At 37.1% G+C, this 18,522-nt stretch overlaps 1 protein-coding gene across 2 annotated transcripts in view; it reads right to left on the bottom strand.

The window, feature by feature from the left end:
- LOC107569198 (tumor necrosis factor receptor superfamily member 16-like) overlaps nt 1-17,663 on the bottom strand; it is a 33,920-nt gene extending 16,257 nt beyond the window's left edge. For both annotated transcript variants that reach the window (XM_016255221.1, XM_016255220.1), the window contains exons 1-3: nt 17,354-17,663; nt 9,026-9,167; nt 3,506-3,865 (exon numbers count right to left, since the gene is read on the bottom strand). In XM_016255221.1, coding sequence (XP_016110707.1) covers nt 3,506-3,865; nt 9,026-9,167; nt 17,354-17,386 — 535 coding nt within the window. In that variant the 5' untranslated portion in view covers nt 17,387-17,663. The remainder of the gene's footprint in view (nt 1-3,505; nt 3,866-9,025; nt 9,168-17,353) is intronic.
- Between the last annotated feature and the right edge of the window lie 859 nt (nt 17,664-18,522).

Here is an 18,522-nt window from a genome sequence, read left to right on the forward strand (position 1 = left end):
ATGATAGCATTTGTGGTGTTGCATTTATACTGATGCTAAAAATTGTACACCAGTAATGAGATTAATGAGAATCATCAAAAAATAAAAAAATTAAAGTACAACATCCTGATGTTATAAAAACAGTAACAAGGCTTTGGTTTCTTTGCCAAAATATTTGTTCTTTTTGATTGCGGGTGAAATGTGACCTGTGACATGAAATGTGACAGATTCTCCCGGGTATGGTGAGATTGATGGGGCTCTTTTGACACACCACACACCAACACAACTTCATGCTTTTTAATGATATTACACGCCATTTTCATGCAGCCTGTTCCCACACATGACTAATTTCCCATTAGAGCAGGAGAAACACAATTAATGTCTCAAATCCGAATCTGATCTAGGTTTTTTCACACTTTTCAAGGGTCTAAGTGCAATTTGCTGGATTTTTGGAACAAATGTGAACACTCCAAATTATCTCAGACCCTTATAAACTTGTGAACTTTGTCCACTGCATTGCATTGTGTTGTGTTTTAGGGTTCACGTAAACCTTAACTTGTCCATAAACTGAACGGAAAATGTTCTGGTAGAAAACTGCCAATACCTTTTCTGATTGGTGGCAGTTAGGGGTTTTACAGTGGAAGTGAAATGGGCCAAATTGTGGTGGGTTTAAGTCAGCCATCTTGCATAGTATTGCTGTTCCCACATCACACAGCACTGAAGTGGACTTGTTCCAAAAAGCAACAGTAAGTGGATTAAAAGAGGCCTGCAACCATATTAGTGCTTAAACGGACCAAAAAAAGATCTAAGTCCTCTTTCGGGGGAAGGGACAGTGTGAACATAAAGATATCTGGGTCCTTTTTCACTTGGTTCACTGCTTGGTCCACTTCAAGTTTGGTTCTTTTAAAAAGGACTCAGGTGTGAAAACACCCTTATATCATTTTATCATTTAATCTGGTAAGTTCCTGATACATAAGAACATTCTTTATCTGAAACAGACACCTCACTTCCTTGTTGCAGAGAGCACCACATTTAATTTACTTTCTTCTGGAGATTTCCATGTTGATAGAACCCAGGACGAACTGAAATCAGTAGCCACCCATGACCTATGACCTCTCACCTTCACGTTAAGACCCCAGCAAAAGGTCAGACGGGGTCAGAGAAAATCTTACATTGATCATTAACAGATAAACATCACTTACACACACATGCATGTCTCGGCTGTCATGTACAAACTGACCCAAACCAGAACATCACTGTTTAATATGTCCTGATTAGCTATTGACAATGGCAATAATAATCTTTGTTTAAGACAATTATGTGTCAAAGACAATCCAGAAACACGCATATTCAAACAAATTAGAAATAACAACTGAAGTGGTGAGATTTTGGCAAATTTTGCTAAGTTTATGGGTTATACTTAAGTTTATGGATTTTAAGAAACCTTGCCCTGTAAGTTTGAAGTAATAAAACTTAGTGAGGAACGAGTTTGGAGGATGATTTTGTACTAATATGCTAATGTCTCAAATTGTGTGGAACTGTTGTATTATTTTCCTAAGTGATAAGATTTGCAATTTTTTCATTTTACAGATGCTGTCTGTTTCTATACACACTCATTGCACAGAATGCTTAAAATTCATTACATCATATATTGTCTGTGTAATGCCATAATGAGAATACATTAAGAAAGTACATTCAAAATCCATTTATGGACCCTGCTGCACTTAGTATGGTTTCCTTTGATAGCAGAACTTGGGCTGTGTACAAAGCCTCTTTCTCTGATCCTCTTCTGAAACCGTGTTTGTGGCCAGACACAGAACAAAGCCTGTAATGTGGACTGCAGATCTTTGAATGTGATCCTTTGCTCAAGATACTGTTAATTTTATTCACAGCTAAGTTCAGCTCAGTAATAAGATGGCAAATATTAAGCTTCCGGCTATGCCAAGAGCATCTGACATTATATAGAGAGTTCAGTGAGCTGGGCACACAAAAAGTTGAAGTGTTTTGGGCTTTCTCAGTTTTAAATCATACTGCTTTTCTGTTTGTCATACCACATACCACATCTACACACAAACACAACAGTGAACTGACACAATGATCATTAGCAAATCTCATTCATTAATGTATCCAGCACGTGCAGTCATAGGCTGAACTGTCTTATACATTTTTAATTATTTATTTATTTATATATATATATATATATATATATACTGTATATATATAATTTTTTGCCATAGTTTTCTTTTTGTTTTTGACATAAATATCCTTTATATAAGTATTTTTTATGTTTTATTATTTGAGTCAGGCTTATTTAATTTTAACTTTTAACAACTATAAATATGAACACTATTGGTCAAAAGTTTGGAATAATTACACATTATTTTACACTTTTGCACGAAGTCTCTTATGCACACCAAGGCTGCAATTATCTGATTTAAAAGAACTGTTTTCTATTTGAATATATTTTAAAATGTACTTTATTCCTGTGATGGCAAAGCTGAATTGTCAGCAGCCATTATTCCAGTCTTCAGTGTCACATGCTGATGTTGAAAATGGTTGTGATACATAATATTGATGTGATAACAGTTACATTTTTTTCTTTAGGATTGAATGATGAATAGAAAGTTCTAAAGAACAGCGTTTATTTGAAATAGATATTTTTTGTAATATTATAAGTGTCTTTACTGTCACTTTTGATCAATTTAATGATCAATTTAATCACCCTTGATGAATAATAGTAATTTCTTACAAAAAAAACATACTTTTAATGACACTTTTAATACAAAAACATTTAAACTTTTGAATGGTAGATTACCTGGTTTTTAACATTTATGAAGATGTAACAGTATTTCACAGTTGCTGTTTTTACTGTATATTAAAAAAAAATGCAGCCTTGGTGAGCATAAGAGACTTCTATCAAAAACAGTAAAAATCATAAACAGTTAGTAAATACAACTATAAACTATAACTATGAAAAAGTATTAAACATATAAAGATGTATCAAGATAAATACAGCATGTGAAATCTTTTTTGTTTTGACACAAGCTCCTGAAATACCAAATATTGAATATACAACAGAGTTTTAGAAGCACTGGTGCTGTGAATTCTTTACAGACATGGAGAACATTTATGATAATGCATTAAGTAAAGGAAGTGAAAAATACATTTTCATCAATACAGCATGTAAAATGGTGGAAGAAAGTTACTGACCACCTAGAAATGCCTTAGCAACCACCCAGAACCCCTAGCAACCACTCAGCAACACACACACAAAATAAATAAATAAATAAAAACCATTTCACTAGTATTGTAGTGGTTATTTAAAAATCTAATTGTCATAATTAACTTGTCTTCAACTGTCATCTCCAGAAAACAGTCATAGAGGGCCAACACACAGGGCAATTTCTTGGCCAGTGATTTTAAAACCAAGCAAGAAGTTGAGAAACAAAAATCTGTTTGTCCCACTGTGTCCTGATAACCCACCTATTTACAACTTCTATTTGATTTTTATACTCGATTCTCTTACCTTGGCAGACAGCGTCACTGAGAGGCGTGCAGCTTTTCAACTCCATCTCAGGCTGATCACAGACGGTGCAGGGCATGCAGGGGTCAAAAGAGGTCTCCTGATCTGAATACGTGTCATCCACGCACTCCTCGCACACCGTGTCAAGGTCAAAATTACAGCGCATCAGCACACCCTGGCCCACAGGGCACACCGTGCAGGCCTCACAGCGGCTCGTCACTTTGCTGAAGAAGAACCCATAGTCGCAGACACAAAACGCGTCACTGGCATCAGTGCAGGGCGCCAGCATGCGTGTTAGTTCAGAACATGGTGTACACGGCTGGCACTGCTCCGTGTGGCTGAAGTTCTCTGAGAATGTCTCGCCTGAAGACAGAAGGAGAAAAGATCATAGTATATTAATGATACTAAAATAGTTCATGTCAACCCTGTTATATACACAAGTGTAAAAAATATACAGTGATGGACAAAATTATTAGAACACTAGTATTTTCACCAGCTAAAAAATGGGTTTTAAGTCAGTTATTTCTATCTTTTGCTGTAGTGTGCCAGTAGGAAATATCAGTTTACATTTCCAAAAATTAATTTTGCCATTAATTGTATTAAATATTTTTTTTTGCACAAGGAGTCTGACAACAGCCAGTGCACCACACAGAGATCTGATCTCATCATCATCCAGTCTGCCTGGAATGACATGAAGAAACAGAACAAACTGAGACAGACTAAATCCAGAAGAACTGTGGCAACATCTTCAAGATGCTTCAAGAAGTTATGGTTGATGTGCCTAACTGGATGGTAAGATTGTGATGAAGTGATGGGTTTGTTGAAACCAAAATCAGTTCTGTCTTGGCAAGGCTGAGTTGAAGGTGATGGTCCTTCATCCAGCCAGAAATGTCTGTTAGACATCCTGAGATGCGAGCAGCTATCGTCGGATCATCAGGATGGAATGAGAGAGTTGAGTGTCATCAGTAGCAGTGATATGAAAAGCCATGTTTCTGAATGACAGAACCTAGTGATGTCATGTAGACAGAGAAGAAAAGAGAAGTGGTCCAAGAACTGAGCCCTGAGGCACCCCGGTAGCTAGATGTTGCAACTTGGACACCTCACCCCTCCAAGATACCTTGAAGTACCTATCTGAGAGGTAAGACTCAAACCATTAGAGTGTGGTTCCTGAGATGCCCTTTGCCAATAGGGTTGACAGGAGGACCTGATGGTTAACCATGTCAAAAGCAGCGGACAGAATCAGCAAGATAAGTATTGAAGATTTGGAAGTCGCTCTTTCCAGTCTGTATAAGAGCAAGGCAGTCTCGGTTGAATGTTCACTTCTAAAGCCAGACTGGTTGCTGTCCAGGAGGTTTTTCTGTGTGACATAGGCAGATACTTGGTTGAACACAACTTGTTCAAGTGTTTTTGCAATGAAAGGAGGAAGGGAAACCAGTCTGTAGTTCTCTAAAAGAGCTGGGTTAAGATTGGGTAGTAATGGGGTTATATGAGCGTGTTTAAATGCTGAGGGAAAAACACCAGTGTGAAGGGATGTGTGAAGGGATGAACCAAGGCAGGAGAAATAGCTTGAAAAATATGAGATGGAATAGGAACAAGTGGACAAGTAGTAGGATGATTGGAAAGGATGTTTGGAGACTTCTTTTTCAGAAAGTGGAAAGAAGGAAGTGAATGAGTGTATGATTGCTGGTAAGATGTGCTTGACATCACTTACATTAGCTTTGTAAATATCAATATTTCAACTCATGGGATATTACAGGATGAAAATTACATTTATCAGTTATGATATTTATAGGCTCAGATGCTATTAGCCAAATTTGCATTCACCTTCAACCCCATTACAATCAGCTTAAAATATTTGGAAGATAAATATTTTTTCAAAATATGATGTGTGATTGATTATGAAACCAATATTAAATTTGATAAATTCCAAAACTACTCTGAAAGGGTTAAACAATGTAACGTTTAGGGTTTGGCCAGTAATAATGTAATAATATTGGTACCTGCATGGATGCATGCAGCTACAACTATAGAATTGAGGGGGTGAAACCATACATGTTGTTTGCTAATCTGAATATTAGTGGCCTCCAATATCTATGGCAGTTATGGACCTAGCAGTTTGGAGCCGAGCTGGAAAAATATGATTTCTAAATCTGCTTTCTGAAATACTAAATGGCGCCATTTCATAGAATGACACAGCTTCCTGAAAATGGGCCATATTAAAAAATACTTTCTTAGTTTTAGAAAAAAGGGTAAAACAAAGTCATGAGTCATATTTTGACCACATGTATTCTCATAGATATCTAGAATCTACAGGAAGCTAGAAGAAATTATGATGTCAGTATTGCAAAGAGTGGAGAGCAAATATCTAATGCTGCATGCTTATGGTATTGTATTCCCATCCTCCATCCTATTCAGATATATTAGTGGATAGAGGTCTAGCTATCACTAAATTATTCAGGAAGCTATTTTGTCCGTGTATATGTGTGTGTGTTTGTGAGACAGCACAACTCTTGTGGCTAGCCCCTCTTTAGGGGACATCGCCTCAGTGTCCCAAACCATATCAAGTGTTTCAGTATATGCCAGAGGCAGGATATTCATGGAAGTAGTGACCAGAGAAAGATACCAAGCTAATGCCACATTTATCTTTACATCTACCTATCAGAGAGGATGAAACGCTATTGTGTCTTTGTGCTGGACAAATAGAGTTGCACATTATGAGTTCCCCTGTGTGCTGGAGCTGCTAATGGCCCTAATGATAACGGGGTAATGTGGTGGCTTCTGGGAGCCAGTTATTGGGGCTTTATTTAGGAGACTGTGATGGGTAGTCTGTGCATTTCCTGCAGATGAATTCCTGTCCACTCAGTCTTTCTCCCTCTGAGTCTACTCTTCTCCTGATCTCTACCCTTTGAGATCCATTAGCATAATGCCATCAATAGCCATCAATAATGCATGTCTATGCATTATGACAGATGGCCAATGTGTGGGGGTGTTCTCAACCGTACAAGTCATGGAGTTTATGTGTCAATTAACATTAGGACTATAAAGTGCTGAGGTAACATTCTGTCAATATCTTCTGTTTACTAAACTGCTAGAGAACTAAGTAACAAATACGGCTGATAATACTCATGTCTTCAGATTCAAAACAACATATATGAGACAGAACACATATAGTGTTCAGCTGATGTGGGCTATTAATGGCTGATGCGATACAGATATTTGAAGAGCATTGGCAAATAGCCAGTATAAAGCCAAAATATAAATGATTAGCTTAAAGAGCTGTTTGTACTTGATCTAACCCATAAAATGAGTTTTGTTGGTTATAACCGGATGTGTTTAGATTGATTCTGTAATTTTAAATATTTTTGACTTGAATAAAACCAGTTAATTTAGATGTTACCATGCAAAACTTCTGAATTAACTTATACACAATATTTACTCAAAATTGACTATAAACATTTGAAAAATTGCATCACTCATGAAAAAGGCAGTTGGTAGACTTTGGAACTGACACTGGATGCAATGAAAACTTATGTAAACTGAGCACAGTTATTGACCAATGCCAATAATGGACAAATATGACCTGACATTAGCCTGGCTGACATATTGGATTAATAATGAAAGTTGACATGTCCTGAGGTGACAAGATATTCTTCATTTAAAAATATTGATTATTAATATAACATATTATATTATTATGCAAGCAGCTTGTATGAACTCATATTCATTGAGAGAATTTTTGTACTTTCATTAAATAGATGTGTTAATGCGCCAAATTTACTGTTCAGCGAATAGAAACAATAGCTTCATTCATTGCAAGATCTAGAAATTACTATGATGTGATACAAACAAACTCAAAGTTTAACATTTAAAAAAGTGTGTTCAGATTAGAATTCATATAGTTACCAACCATGTACAACTTTAACATTTACTACATTGTAGTTATCCATATATAAATGAAACAAGACTCTGAGTTATGAAAGATGTCAGACCCCTGGACTGTTTGTGTGTGTTTTTCTCCCCATGTGCTCTGTGACCTAGTTTTCTTCCTTGTTTGATTGTGTTCATTCAGTTCAGGTGTGTCTCATCATCTTCCCTCGTTTAGTCTTGTATTTAAAGTGTTGTCCGTTCCTTTGTCCGGTGTCATCGATGCTACGTGCTACATGTGTGTTCCTGCCTGAACAGGTTACCCCCTGTTTGGATCATTAAAGACAGTTATTCGTGACTCTCCTTCGTCTCTGCGCTCCTTCGCTCCTACACAGTAGTCACCGTGACAGAACACCGGACCTACAAAATAGTTTATTTGCGTGTTTCCCCTCCGTTTGTTTTCAGAGTTTTGCACAGTGTTTTGTTTTTTTCCCTATGGATCCCCTTGCCGCTTTGTTCGTCTCCCTAGCCCGTAAGGACCTGCCCCTCTTGGAGTATGTGGTTGAGATCAGCCAGCTCGCCGTTTTAACGGCATTCGACGATGCTGCGCTGAACTCACTGTTCTGGATTGGGGCAAATTACCATCGCCCTGTTGACCTCCCAGACACCACTGGACTGAACTGGAAGGAGACGTTCATCCGGTGTCTGGAGAGTGTCCGGCCCCGATCCAGAACACAGCCAGACCCAGAGCCCAGCCTCCCCTCACCCCGCTGTGCGGAGCGCAAGCCCGAGCCCACCAATGATGGAGAGCCCGATCTCGCCGCAACCGACGAGCCATCGCCGCACAGAGCGACACAGCTGAGGATCGCAGCGGAGCCGGAGCTGCAAGTGACGTCAGACCAGGTGCAAGAGCCGGCCACAACACCCGCCACGAGGGAAAAAGCTGTGGACAGCGAGAGCACAGAGAGGAGCTCCGCCCACTGCACCATGGCTGAGGGTGAGCTTATTGTGTATCTGGGACTACTGGACTTTGAAGGGGACTTAAAAATACTTTTTTGCCCCACTGTATATATGCGGATATGCCCATTTTCCTCCCACCTTCCTCGGACTTACCAGTCTGCCCAGAACTGTCTGCCAGCCCTGTCGTTCCCCTGTCTGACACGCTCCCAGTGCTGGGATTCGCGATTTGGTGTGTGTGGGCAGCGCACACCAGCCCTGAGAGTCCGGAGGCTCACAAATGCCCACCCTCCCACCCCTCTGAGTGTTTTCAGTGAGCTCCTGCCTCCTCCACCGCTGTCGTCTGGCAGCCCCTCTGCTCACCCTCAGCCCACCATCTTTTCGGTGCGAGCGTCTCCATCGTCGGCGTGGCTGGAGAATCCCTTGCCTGCGTCTTGTCCCTCTGTCCCTCTGGCTCTGTCAAGGTCCTCCTTCCCTTCGGCTCCTCCTCCGCCTCGGTCGCCTGAGCCATCTGCTCCGCCTTGGCCCTCCGGATCCTCCTCGTTGCCCTGGCTTATTGGCTGTTCGTCTCTGCCTCGGGCTCCTCCACCTGCTCCGCCGCCGTCGGTCGGCCCCCTGGAGTCGTCAGCCCTTCCTCCACCATGGCTAAGGCAGCTGCTTCATTTTAGCAACGCCACGGCCAACATCTCTGTGGATACTCACTGTCGAGACACGGTTCACACACTGTCTGTCTCGCTCCGCAGGGCTCCCCCATCCCTTCCCCGGGTTGGCATTGTTTGCAGCACTCCCCACTGGTGGTGAACGCCCCTGAAGGACATGAATTCTGTGTAGACAAGACTTTGCCCTACAGAGATAAAGAGGGGAAAATTAGAAGCATGAAACAAAAATTTAACATGAACGAATCATCCATGTATTTAAAAATCTATTTCATTTTTTTAAATATATACACTGATGTAAGTCACAATATGGAATTAAAGATCTGCCGCTACTTCCATTTCATTGAGACTTTAATTAAGACAGAGTTTGAGCAAATACAGAAATACAAAATAATATTTCATCAAATAAACACATTTCAAATCTATTCATACTAATGATGTCACTTGCACTTGTTTCCAAATTTTCATCCACATCTATAATAAAGATGTCCCTCTTACTAGAGGTACAGTCACATTTACCTTTGTATGGCCAAATTCAGTGAACATGAATTACACATTGGATTCTTGTTTGTTAATCTTTTAAGTTTTTCTAATGAATATTAACTTAATATCTCGCAGCTGTAAATTTATTCATACAATTGCAACTTTGTGACTTTATATCCCATAATGTGACTATATCTTGCAATTGTGACTTTTTGTTTCACAACGGCAACTTTATATCTCAAAGTGTGACTTCCTTTGAAGTAAATTTAATTTACTTTCATTTGTTTTACTTTTTCAGTGATACAGTTACTACATTATCAAGTTTGTTGAACTTTTAACATGCAATTTGCTAGGTTTACCAATATAAAGCTGCTTAGTTTGGAAGTGACCACTGAGCAAGCGGTGCTTTATGAATTGCTACGCTATTGACAATAGACAATAGATCTACTTTGCCCATGAAATCTCACCGAAGTTTTACTAAAGTGACTGTGCCTTAATACTGTACCACCAGCCTCTTACCACCAATAGCGTATTACATTGCTGTAACATAAACTAAAGTTTATTGGCTAATTATTAAAAGGGAAAATTAAAAAATTAGCCAATATTTGGCATCTAAAAAAAATAGTTGCTGCTGATGGTACAGAAATTACTTCAGCTTTAAATGTTAAAACTAGTGTAGATACTGGTAGAAGTTAGCATTGTGAGCTGACATAATATTACAGCTTTACAAATTGAAAGAAATAAAGCTATTAAACCATATTTAGGGAAACATTTTGAAAAAGCCTGTGGCTGTAGATATAGACGTGAAACCATTGACCGTTCAGACTTTTCTCACTCCTGTGTCTTTGCTTTGGTTGAGTCTGTCTCCAGGGTATGCAATCCCAGAAACTGACCCCCACAGACTCAGCCAAAAATACTATTTGTGTAACAAGACTTGTTACATTATTTAGTCCTGATAATGTCTGATGATGCCTATCAACAGCATTGCTTTGGAGAGGATAAGAGAGCTTCAAAAAGAAATAAATGCGTTTTACCAGACTGTATCCGCATAAACAGTAAATCTTCATGGTATGTTTAACCTGAATTCAACTCTCTGACAGCAGCCTTTCATTTGAACATCTATCTAACTGAAAGACTGACAGGTACAGCCTAAACATGGCAGATGAACAGGGCATTCTGTGTTTCACCACATGCCTCTTGTCCAATGATTTTTATTTACATTCACAAGGTAAAATAACAAATAATTTATTATACCTATAAGTCATTCTTGAAAGTCCTGTACTCAAATGTAAAAATCACTATGACAACATGATGTACATTTGATTTTAGTTGAAATAAAATTGGCATAAAAACATTTTTTTTCTTACACATAAATATAGGAAGTACAGCCAAATAAAAGAATGCGCATTGGGGCCTCATTCATAAAATGTGAGCAGAATACATTTCTGTGTTAATCGTACATAAAATTGCACTTATGTAAAAGCTTGTTTCTGTCTCAGAGTAAAAAAACAAAACAAAGGTAATTGCAACTTTATATCTTGTAATTTTAACTTCAATTCTCAAAATTGCAACTTCGTATCTCCCGATCGCAATTTTTGTTTCTCAGAATTGTTACTTAATATTTTGCAACTATAACTTTGCATCACACAATTGCAACTTTTTCGGATTTAAGTCATTCTTAAAAGTACTTAAAAGGGTCAAATGATGCGATTTCAAGTTTTCCTTTCTCTTTGGAGTGTTACAAGCGGGGATTGAAATTAGCTTTTTCACTCACCAGCCAATTTGGCTACTAAATTTTTAAGTTACCGGCCATTCATAACTTCTACTAGCCAAAAAAAAAGACAGAAATACACCAACAGTTTAAGGCCGTCTACACTGGGCGTGACAAATCATTTTGTTAGTACTAGGGGTGTGCGATATTGACAAAGAATAATATCTCAATATTTTCTGTGATTTTATCGATAAAGATAATTAGACGATATTTTGCTGAGTGTGTTATTGTGCTGATATCTTAAGGACTACCGTGGACAGCTGACTCCTAAAGTTTTTGATATTCTTCATATTCTGTGTGGTCAGTTCACAGCAGTGATAGAAATTAATCTTTTCCAATAATTTTAAATTGATTTTTAAATTTTATGGGCATTCTTACCTTTATAAAGCAATTTTTTTCTGAAAGTGTTCATCATATTTTGAGTCAAATTCTTACATTTAATCAGTCAGTTATAATAATAATACATTTAGGCTGTTACTAAACAAATTAAATCAGTATCAATAAAATTAATCTTTGCAGAAGTTGCATATGAAGTGGCATTTACATATGTTAATGCAGCTTTGAGGGACATGGGATGCTTTAAACTGCAGTTACAAATGCATAAATAATGTTTTGATATTTAAAACATGAAATGTTGAATACTGATATTTGATATTAAAAAAATGAAAAGATACTTTAAATGTGAAATTGAAACTGCCAGTAGGTGGCAGCAAGTTACTGTTAAGTGAGTCATTGCGATTGAACCGTATCATTTACACGGTTGATTCATTCTGAAACAAAACAACGTCAAGTTGCTCAGAGACGCAAAACAGTGCTGTGGCTGTGTTTGGAATTTTTTTTGTTGGCGAAATAGCACAGAAATAGCGCAAAAACAGCCAATATGGTGTCTAAAACGTAAGTCTCTAGATATTAACTTATTGTTTATTGAACTGTTGTAGGCCTATAAAATAAATATCACATTTGTAACCATGCTGATTACAAACGACACTCTTCGTGTGATATTGATGAACTATATGAACTGATATAAATATATAAATTTTTTGCCTCCTTATCTTGAAGTATGTGATCATTGTTAATGCATATTAATAGACTGAATCATGCAGCGAAAGAGCGCACTATAAATGCGCACGCGCACTAAATCCTGTGTTGGTCTAACCAGACTTTATCTCGTTGCGTATTCGTGCCTCTGTAGGTGTGTTTTGTTTACCTTTTGCAATATACTCGATAATGTCATGATGTCTCACGAGTTCAGTATTTGCGCTAAACCTGCGCAGATTTGATCAGCTTGAACTTCCCCAAGAAATGAATGAGTGAACATAATTTACGAAAAGTAACCCAACAAATTGACTAGTGATTTGACAGCGTTACCAGCCATAGCTGATTTTTACCCGCATTTGGCGGGTTGGCGGGTGTTAATTTCAAACTCGGCATAACTTTATTGTTGCTGCAACCGCCGCCATGTTGTGAAGACCCTGTGGGTTTCATTGCGAAAGTGAAACTACTTTGTGTGGCCTTCCACAAATGCAGACATGGTTTTATGTTTACGCGGCGCGATGCGATGCAACGCAATGCGTAAAAACACAGTATAAGTCATAATCCGTAATTATGTTACAGGCCTCAATCTTGAAATAGGAGCAGAACTAATTTCTGTTGTAATGATTTGAAAAAAAAAATTTTTTAATTCAATGGAAGTGTTTTACTGCCTCAGTGTAAAAAATGAAAAATGTACTTGTAACTTTATATATTTTCTGTCTTGCAACTATATTTTTATTTTTAAAACTTCATTATTTTTTATCTAATTTTCATTCATTTTACTTTCCAGTGAGCTTTAAAAAGTTAAGTATTAAAAAATGTTTTATTTACACATAATTCGGGAATACATTTGATTATTCTCAAGATAAGAAATGATTGTTTACTACTTCTAAAACTGACATTGTCATGCTATTCATGTGTGCATCCCATAAATATGATTTTTTTCCAACATAACTTGAAGGCACCATAAGCCTTATACTAAAGCAGCTGATGTCTGAGGTTGTAACATGAATGCCAGAAGCTGATTGGCTGAATAACGACGTTTGACACAGGAAATGTGAGGAATGACGTTTAGAAGAGTGAGAAGACAGACAGAATTAAAGAGTGAAAGAAAGACAGATTAGAAGATTCCCTCGAGGCGTTTGTGAGTCAGCTGGAGAAGTGGCAGAGCTGAGCGAGAAGAAGAGGAGGTTGGAAAAGCACAAATGAACATTCCATCGTTTCTACCTGTCCCTCACATTACCCCCTGGCATGGGGCAACCTCCTCCTCCTCACCCGCTCACGTAAAAACACATCCCTACAGGAGCATTCCAACTCAGGAAAAGTTCAACACCCCCCAAAAGTTCAGCAGCCCATGACTCAAACAGATAACTCTAGAGATTTGGCCACACAGCATTTGTGCGCAATTATGAGGTTGCTGATTACCATGATTGTAGAAATGTGTGAAGGGTCAGAAACAACGATGCATGTCATATAACCTGTTTGCAGTCACATTTATCCTGACAGGAAGCCAAGCTGCTGCAACTTGTGCAGCGCTGTCTAAGTAGATACAATCAGTAGCGAAAAAGTCAGTGTAACGTTTCAGAACATGTTGACTTTCATTAATCATACTCCTAAGAATGGTCCCAATTAAATGCATTCATCAACAACATCTGTCTGGCGTTCATGAACTATCAAGTTTTAGTGTAGTCTTTTACACTTTCTAAAGAGAAGTAAGTGGTGCTTGCCTTGCAAAAATCACAACCATGTGATGATTTTTGGCTCTTTGCAATGCAATCGCTAACACCCTCGGATGCAAGAGGCAGCTCTAGTAAGGGCCTTTTTATTTTATTTTATTTTACTATTTTTAATAACATTTCATTTTTTTATAGGCACATGATAATTTAATAAATAGCAACAAATTATTCATTATTTATATAAATTATATAAATATATACTACTGATCAAAAGCTTGGAATAGTTTTTAATAATGTTCTTGAAAACGTTTTTTTTATGCACACCAAGGCTGCATTTATTTGATTAAAAATACGAGAAAAAACAGTAAAACTGTGAAATAGTATTACATTAAAAAAACATGTTTTCTAATTAAATATATTATTAAAATGTAATTCATGTGATGGTAAAGCAGCCATTACTCCAGTCTTCAGTGTCACATGATCCTTCAAAAATCATTCTAATATGCTGATTTGGTGCTTATAATTATCAATAATGGTTCTTATTATCACTGATGTTGAAAACAGTTCTGCTTAATATTTTAGTGGAAACTGCGATACATTTTAAGGATTATTTAATAAATAGATAATTCAAAAGAACAACATTGCCTGCCTAGTAAAATCGATTAGTTTGATTGCTTAAAAAGGTAACAATTATTTTTAACAAGATGCTTAATTTTAGGGATCATTCATGTCTGTAGCACAAACGGTGCAAGATGAGTTCTGTTCAAAAGTTTACTAACCCTACATATAAGGCGAGCAATAGTGATGTTGAAAAGGTACAGGTGTAGATAGGAATAGGAATGACAAGTATGCTTCCTTTATTTTACTGAGAACCTGCAGTCCAAACTAACACTCACACCATTTTATCACGCAAGTGATTTATAGAGAGCTTCATGACACATACTGCACATACTGAATAGCCAAAAAATGTTTTTAATGAAACGCATATCATGCGGATGTATTAGTCAGTCCTGCAGAATGTTTCTCCCTCCCGTTCTGTCTGTCACAAAGCCAACCTGATGTTTGAGAGCTGCTGTTTGTATGCTTGAATGCACTTAACTCTTAACCCTTCTAGCCTGCTGGCACTTGTCAACATTTCAAAGTCGTCTACTGTTCTGGTAAAGCTGATTATCACTAATGAGGATAGTGGAGCTAATGGAGCTCTTTCTCTCTTGTTTGCTTTAGTTTGTAATTTAATGCTACATGATGTACAGCATTTTCCAGAAGCAATGAGACTAGAGGAGAATTTTCAATTGTGTAAAGACCTATTTTGACCTTTTTAATTTCTTATTTTTCCACATTCGCTGCCTGTAAACCATTTAGAATTGCATCATAAAACGTTCCAACCACATTTAGGGTTGATTTCTTAAACTTCTAGTTATATTTATGGACAAAAACCTCACAGAGAATTTTTTTTAGTTGGACCAGTAAGCAACAACTTCCTAGCGACCACCCAGAATACCTTTGCTTTGTGGATGGAACTTTTGCAAGGGCAAGGGCATTTTCTTCATTAACTGCAAGATCTGTGTTTGAGTGTCTAAGACAAATGAATGTTTCATGTCATATAAAACTTGCATGATGTGGGGACAGCAAACAGTCTGTGGGTCTTGAGATCTTGTTGGTGTGCCAACCGAACGAACATTGAACAAATAGATTATTATATGTTTTCTTTTAATGTGTCTACATGTACTTTTTTTCTCTATAAGCAAAACATCCAGAACAATCAGCTGTAGTACCTATAAAGTGTTTGTATACTTCTTTTATGGAAGAAAAGCATACAGTAATTGAGCTAGCAGTAAAATGACACTAATATGAAGGATGCACGCTGACTGCGACATATAGTTATTGCCCACACGCCCATCATGCCATTCAGATGGGTGTAGCTCCAGCTTCAGTTCAGAAACAAGACAAGGCATGTGACCACAATGCATGTCTCTATAAGGAAATTGGTACAAAGACAAAAAATAAAGCAGTTAAGCTCACAAATGTGCCTGCAGTTATGTGGTGTACTTCATGAATTATCTATCATTATTGATACTGCTTTTGCTTCAATAGCACACACATACACCCCTCATTCAACCCACCCACACAAACTAAATAACAATGAACCTTATAAATAACTACATTTTAGCTGGTAAGAAAAGTGAAAGAACACAATGTGCTGTCTGTCAAAGTGGGCGTGACGAGATCAGAGTTATCCATCATATAAAAAAAGAACAGAAATTGAAGCCACATTGTATGATGCATTAGATAATAAAAGTGTTCATAATGCTTTATTATACACTTCATGATGTATTTAATGATTTCATAAACCACTATAAAGCATTACAACATGCCTGAATGAATGCATTATAATGTATAATATTGTGTTGTTTGATCATGTATTGTAATGCATTATTACAACTGATTATAATGACTGATTATAATTCATTATTATATTGATTATAAAGTGCAATAAACTATAATGGCATAAACTATAATATTATAAACTATATTTATTATAAACTATAAAGGCATACTGTGATATATATATATATAATTCTTCTCTGCATCTGTCCCCACGTAGTTTTGATGAACTACAGAATGAAGAATGAAGGGAGAGTCACTGCCTCTGCTTTTTATTTCAGTAGCTATTAAATGCACATTGCTATTTGGTTTAAATGGGATGTACTTGAACACTCAATGTTAAAATACTTTACAGATGTCAAAAATACACTACCGATCAAAAAGTTCATTAAGATTTTTTTTTAAAGAAGTCTCTCACCATGGCTGCATTTAGCAAAAATATAAAGGTATAAAGGCATACTGTGATATATATATATATATATATATATATATATATATATATATATATATATATATATATATATATATGCAAAAGCAGATCATTTGCAAATGTTCAAAATTCATGTTTTTTTTTATTTTTTTTATCCTGCATTAATATCAGTCAAACTGCAGTTGGGTTGTTTCGATTAATTAATAATAACTAAAAAAAATGCAGCTAACTAACACAATACAAACATAACAATAACAAAAACATGATTTATGAATATTAATCAAAATTGAGTTATCTGCTTTTGCAAATAAACTCTTCATATATATGAAGACATATAGCCTACATGTTATAAAATAATCAAATTAAGTGTTATCAAAGAGTCAAAATCCCTCACTCACTAAATAAATAAATAAACAAACAGGTAATTCCCATTCTAATCTGAAACAACTTCCACAATCAGAAGACAAAAATCATATAATTTTTCATTTTTAATATTTTCATTAACAAGTCTGCTATATCAATGATGTTTTGCTTTCTTGTGACAAGAGCAAGAAACAGTTCTAGAACTGCATACTGAGTTGCAGACTGTGTACTCACCACGAGAAGAAATACTACTGTCAGAGTGAGCATGCTGGATGAAGGGCGACCTGGATGAAGTAGACTGCAGATGGATTATTCACTTTTTACATGCGCTCTGAAATAATAAGTTAAGCATCATAGTTCCTTCACAGACTCAAAGCCAGAAATCGCTCTGATCCTCATGCGTGTCCGCTGAAGTTTCACAAGTGAGCGTGCAGCATTATTGAGCAATCGTGGAATTTAGGGCGGTTTTCCAGATGAATTCTTTTGATGGTTGTGGTGTGAAGAGTCTCTTCATATATGAGACGCAACTGCAATCTGTGCAAGTGCGCGTGTCCACTGATACAGCTATACTCTCTCTCTCTCTCTCTCTCTCTCTCTCTCTCTCACACACACACACACACACACTCTTTCTCATATGTCAGTTCAGAGTTTTCCCCTCCCATCCGCATCTAATTCGCAATTCACAGCGGCACAGTAAATCAGTACATTAAAACAAAACAAATATTCACGCAATATTGTAGGAAACACGTCTAGTCACGAATAAGTTTGGCGTTGATGCGAGACAAAAACATCGTTCTTTCTACATTTATAGTATCTTAAGCATAACATCATTTAAAAATAGCTCAAAACTTTTTGTCACCATTTGGACTTGCAGTGTGGCTTTTGTGGGATAAATAATGCACTCGTTATAAAGTATGGTAAGCTAGGTGATTGTAGCAACATCGTAAGAGGCTCATATGTCATGTGAACTGACAGTTTAAGACGCATTAGCCTTTCATAAAACATTAAACTGTAACAATGTAACAAGAAACATCCTCTCCTCATCCACAAGCTAAAGTTTCTCCGCTAGAGGGCGCGCATACAGGTCAGGGTCTGTTTATGTAGCCTGCACCTGTCCACAAAGTAGTTTGGACACTTAAAGATACAATTGTAACTTTTCTTCCTCACACGGTTAAAAACTGCATGAGTCTTGCGGAAAGACGTATGCATGCACTTTCCCGCTCAATACGACAACGACAGCTCTAAAATAAGTTTAATATGGATTTATTAAAGTGTGCTTTGTTCAAATAAGGATGTGCTGCGTTCCAATTAGCCTATTTATACTATGTATGATCTGCCAGTCTTGAGTCTCTCATATCTTTTTGCATAACTATGTATTTGTGATGGCCAAATGTGTTATCATG

This window comes from Sinocyclocheilus grahami, unplaced genomic scaffold, assembly GCF_001515645.1.
Source record: "Sinocyclocheilus grahami isolate Dianchi unplaced genomic scaffold, SAMN03320097.WGS_v1.1 scaffold1321.1, whole genome shotgun sequence".
Classification (NCBI taxonomy): domain Eukaryota; kingdom Metazoa; phylum Chordata; class Actinopteri; order Cypriniformes; family Cyprinidae; genus Sinocyclocheilus; species Sinocyclocheilus grahami.